Source organism: Maylandia zebra, linkage group LG12 (assembly GCF_041146795.1).
Source record: "Maylandia zebra isolate NMK-2024a linkage group LG12, Mzebra_GT3a, whole genome shotgun sequence".
In the NCBI taxonomy this organism is placed as follows: Eukaryota; Metazoa; Chordata; class Actinopteri; order Cichliformes; family Cichlidae; genus Maylandia; species Maylandia zebra.
The window spans coordinates 12445344-12450678 of NC_135178.1; the positions used below are offsets into that span (position 1 = coordinate 12445344).

The 5335-nt window shown below is 40.9% G+C and overlaps 1 protein-coding gene across 1 annotated transcript; it reads left to right on the forward strand.

Annotated features, from left to right (window-relative positions):
* Nucleotides 1–155: 155 nt before the first annotated feature.
* chmp7 (charged multivesicular body protein 7) lies at nt 156–4289 on the forward strand. The gene is made up of 10 exons (XM_004544118.5): nt 156–775; nt 870–1041; nt 1360–1545; nt 1642–1775; nt 1922–1970; nt 2086–2205; nt 2289–2387; nt 3152–3209; nt 3308–3523; nt 3603–4289. The coding sequence occupies exons 1-10, from the start codon at nt 513–515 to the stop codon at nt 3656–3658; spliced, it is 1353 nt and encodes a 450-aa protein (XP_004544175.1). The 5' UTR covers nt 156–512; the 3' UTR covers nt 3659–4289.
* The last annotated feature ends 1046 nt before the right edge of the window (nt 4290–5335 follow it).

Consider the following 5335-nt stretch of genomic DNA (forward strand, 5'->3'; position numbering starts at 1 on the left):
GTCCATAGACTCCATTAAGAGACGTTGCGTACCTCTCGTATGCTCATAAGCGGCGCAACCGTAGCATTCATGAGCAAGTTGAAGGGGCGCTTGCTTTGTTGTTCGGGGTGTCCCTGTGGGTCACCCCGACGTTTTTACGCAGTGGAACGACTGTTGCCGCCTCTCCGTACGGCTGAGAATTGTGAACTCATGTTACCACACATTGTTGTTGTTGGAATGTGAAACGATAGCTCGCGTTAGCGAGATATTTTATTAATGGTTAAGCAGCTCAGTTTGCTGTGGCAGGTGGCATGTGAATGGTAGGATTAACCCAGCAGGTGACATCTGGACTTACATGTTATTAAACGTTAAGCGGTGATATTCTGGCTCTTTTTAAAGGGCTCCTGGTGGATGTTGCTAGCTAACCAAACGCTGCTTCGGTTTTAAGCTAGCTGCTTCAGCTGTCCGATTGGCAAAAACAGCAAGCTAGCCGATAAACAGGTTTACTGAAACTTTAGCTTTGTGTGTTACAAATGTCGAACTCCGCTGAAATTACGCTCCCCCTCGAATGGGACGACGATGAGCGGATGAATTTTATGTTCTCCGACTTCAAGGAGAACCGAGACGTCAACACTACGGACTGGGACAGTAAGATGGACTTCTGGACGGCTCTGATCGTGAAGAGCTGCAAGGACCGCCGCACCGTCTGTGTCAATCTGCAGGAACTGAACAAAATCTTCAAGAGAAAAGAAAAGTCACCGCTTGGCTTGGCTACTGTCATCCAGTCCATGGCCACGTAAGTGAATCTCTGCCCCCCCCCCACCCCACTAAGCCTGCCAATCTGGGTCAGTCTACTTAGATTGTCTGTATTTTTCTTTTTCGGCGGACAGATGCGGGAAGATCCAGAGGGAGTCGGAGTTTGCTGCTAATGTGGACTGTGGCTGGTTGTCCTGGGGTGTGGGTCTGCTGCTAGTGAAGCCTCTAAAGTGGACCTTCTCGGCTCTTTTGGGTAGCAGCCGGGTGCATTTGGAGGAGTCTTTTGTCATCATTGAACTAGTAAAGGTTTGTTGTTCTCATTAAAGTTCACATATTCATAGCAGCTGACATCCATACATTCAAGCCACTGAGATCTTTACATTTTTAGTTATACTGTCAATAACTTCTCTAAGTTATTACTGTGCGCATTTCTTATCTTGATCTCCCATAATGCACTTTAAGTTTCATATTGCAGTAGATGTCAAGCCCTGATGCTGCATATTAGTGAGCCAAATTAAATGCATCTTGCATATTTTGAATTGCAGCTAGGATGAGGGATTTCTCTTTCCATTTCTCCAGTATTTTGCAGCCATTAAAATACAAAATTCTCTTTTTGTTCCCCAGGAGAAAGCAGCAGAATTACTCAGGGTCTATCGCAGCAGTGAATTTTCAAGCTGCTCCATTGTGTCATTTCAAGATCTCTGCACCCTCTCCTCTAACATCTGTGCTGATGAGGGCACCCTATGCATGGCGCTCCTGCAGCTGCAGAGGGACAAGCAAGTCATGGTTTCGTTGCACGAAGGCGAGAAGGTAAGTCTGCCCACCATTAACAATCTGCACATTTAACATTTTCAGCGACATCTTTATGTAAGGAATCTCTCTGTCCTTGTGTGTTTTCTCTTACAGATTGTTAAGTTTTGTCTACCTGGACAGGACCGCGTGTCTGCGGTTAGTGACGTGGACATAGGCATCTATCAGCTGCAGCGCAGTGAGAAACTGCTTGGAGAGCGAGTTGAGAAATTGGGCCTCGAGGCTGACAAGTAACTCACATTTTATAATAAACGATTGATTTGGTTTGTGTGCTACTCGTGTCATCAGATTTCTTTAAATTTTATTTTATTTTTTAGGAACAGTGATTCAGAAAGACAGATTGTTGCTGAAATTGCTTTACGTGATCTAATTGCAGGTGCAAAGAGGAAGCAAGGATTCTGCTGCGGGAAGGGAAGAAATCACAGGTTATTACTAATGTTGACTGTTTAAAAAACCAAAAAAAAAGTCATTTAAGCACTTGCAACCAAATATGCGATGGCAGTCACAGCACCTATTTATGTTTGCTGTCAATCCAAAAAGGCACTGAGGTGTTTGAGAGGTCGCAAGAGGGTAGAAAAGAGAGCAGACAACTTATTTGCCAAGCTGGAGTCCATCAGGGAAATCCTGGATCGAATAGCCCAGTCACAGAGTGATAAGATGGTAAGGGCAACACTAACAGGAGCTGCCACAGCCTTATTGTACAGCTGTTTATAACCAAGCTGGTTGTTGTCTCATGTCTTTAGGTTATGCAAGCATATCAGGCTGGAGTGGCTGCCCTGAGGCTCTCTCTCAAAGACGTGACTGTGGAGCGCGCTGAGAGCCTTGTGGATCAAATCCAGGAGGTACACAACTTCTTTTTATGTTCAACTTAATTGCATGTTTTATTATTTTTAAGTAGGACTCATTATGATGTGTTCAGAATTTGCAAACTGATGATGACACACAGCTCTCCCCTACATAAGCTGCCTTTTATAGGTTAAAAGTAGTGGTATCAGTGCTGATATTAGATATACTTAGGGATGGGAATTGATAAGAATTTAGCAACTCTGATAACATTATCATTTCTCATTGGCTCCACTTTGACAGTCACCACCATCTCTAAAGCAGCATAACAAAGCACCTAAAAAAGGAACTGCTTCAAAAAAAAACTCCAACAAAGCACAATTCCTGCTAAATATGAAAACAACAAGTAAATGTGTTTTCACTGTACAAAAAACATCACTGAGTACAAACAGGCCATGGCGGAGGAGATGATAGCAACTAGGAATGTGCAACTCTGAAAAATTACTGATGTGATCACATGGTGCAAAAACAGAATACAAAATACAACAACCCAGGTAGAAAATACTTTTCAGTGTTATTATATGACAGCATGGTTAAGTTACTTTAATTATTGTTGGACTAAAGTCTTAAGTGGTTATTTTATACTTTTTCTTAAAATGTACATGTGGACTGACCTCATAACTTGAAACTTTAGTCATAATTAATATGAGAATGCATCACTCTAACAATATATGAATGACAAAAACATAAGGAGAAGGCATAATAGATCCACTTTAGTTAACTCCAGCATTTAACGATCTTCATGTATCCTCTCTGTAAACAGTTATGTGACACTCAAGATGAGGTGAACCAGACTATATCCAGCGGTGTGACTGCTGCAGGTAAGTCATTCTGTTTGAGCTGTATCTACAAGATGCTTTATATCTGATTTTAATAGAGCTCTAAGTTAATCATGTCTTTTTGTGTTTTTGTTCTGTAGATGAAGACATGGATGAGCTGGAGGAAGAACTGAAATCTTTGTTGAATGATTCAAAGCCAGATTCCGTCTCCGGTTTACCCACAGTCCCAGCAACCAATCTGCAGCCCTCTGCTGAGTCCATCCTCAGTTCTCTGCCCGACATACCTCAACGCCCCTTGAATATTAGCACCGAGCAGCTGGAGGAAGAATTAAATCAGTTGACTCTTACAGATTCAGGTTTGCACTTTGAGTTTTGTTCTCTATCCAGCTTTGTTGTAAGTCTTTTGAAATAAAACACAGTCATTTCTCTGTCCAGGCTTTCAAAAGAAGAAATTGACATCGCCAGCCAAGATATTAGATCCTGCACAGTGACGGAGCAGGCAAGATGTGGCAAGCCTGAAGGTCTTCATCGCATATCAAGACAAAGTGAAGCTCTTAGAAATTAAAGCGAGTTCGTACAAGTTAAAATAATACTCAGTAGTGATTTGAGGGATTGTGAAGCCAATACCACGTTGACAACAAAGCACTTTCTGTCATTTGTCGTTGAAAAAAAAAAATTTCCTTATTGTGGGGGCATGCCAAAAAGGACTTTAAAAATATATATATTTCCCCCTCTGTGCACTTTTTAACTTGAGCGCTTTCAAATGCTCTCAAGTCAGGAGTGAACGTTTTAACCCCTTGAAACTGGTTCTTTGGTATGTCACCACTAGGACATCATTTTATGCTATTTTTGAGAAGAGTAAGAAAACAAACTGTATTTGTTGTTTATTGTGTGTTTATTATTGTGTGTAAATGTCCATCAATAGCAGTCCTGTAAAGTGCATTAAGTGGCCTTTTGGATTGTAAATATGAACCTAAAAGGAAAGAGAATGTTATGCCAAATGATTTATAAAAACTGCATTTAGTCTCAATACAGAGTACCTGTAAAGACTGAGAAAAGCCTACCTTAAGTGAGTTTAACCAAATATGCCATATCAAAAATAAAATTTATTTTAATCACTCATCTGTGGTGCTCGTGCGTCGGTCCCTGTGCTCAGGCTGTGCAAAGGAGACAGTTAGTAGTTGTTTGGAGCCGCCTCTGGAATAAACGGAGAATAAACAAGTGTAATTTGAATTGGGCAGACATAAAGCATTTTTCTATTAGAATTGACCACAAAAGCACTCTGGACTGGGTAGGGAAGCCCGCACAGGAAGGCCCACTAGGAAATTTACTTCTTGCATCAAATATGACCCTAAATATAGTTGTACTGTAAATATTTAGGAAATTACTAGCTTTTCCAAAACTTCTGTCACACAGTATCCACTCGTCAGCCACTTTAACAGGACCTCCTTTGAGTACAGTGAACCTGCTGGAGGCAGCCATCAGACTATAGGTACACTGTGGTCCTGGTCAGCAACAATACTAAGGATAGGCTGTGGCACTTAAAGGATGCTCAGCTAGTACTAACAGGCCTAAGTGTGTCAGTAAATATCCTGCACATTTTCACACCACCACAGGCTCAATGGATATATTCATGCTTTCATGTCTTTGTGCCAAATTCTGATTCTATTATCATGTTACAGCAAAACTCGAGACTCGTAAGACTAAGTATACATTTAATCTTAAAGTAACATTTTTGCCCTAAGAACTGGTTCTTACAACCAAATCATTGAAGTAAAATATTATGTTTTACAAATGTTTTTTTGGTCTATGACTTATGTTTTTAAGGTATTGTTTACATGTAATGCAGTCTTTGTTTTCATACAGTGACTAATATCCCTTCAGTGACATTTTCTTTTAAAAATTGGGACACCTAGTGTCTGGTAGAAGTACATACACAGGTAAGTATAAAAAGGCAGATTTTTTCCTGATGTGATTCAGTTTTTATTTTTGTTTAAATCTAAGAACAACAGACTGTAAATGGGTCTAGCATAACAATGGTATTGTGAGTTATAGTCATGTGACTGCATGGCTGCTGGTGTAGACAGGTGTGCAAAACAGCCACAGTTTGGATCATGGAGAACACTTTCAGTGTGGCCCATCAGCCACTAACAGAAACCCAGTAACCC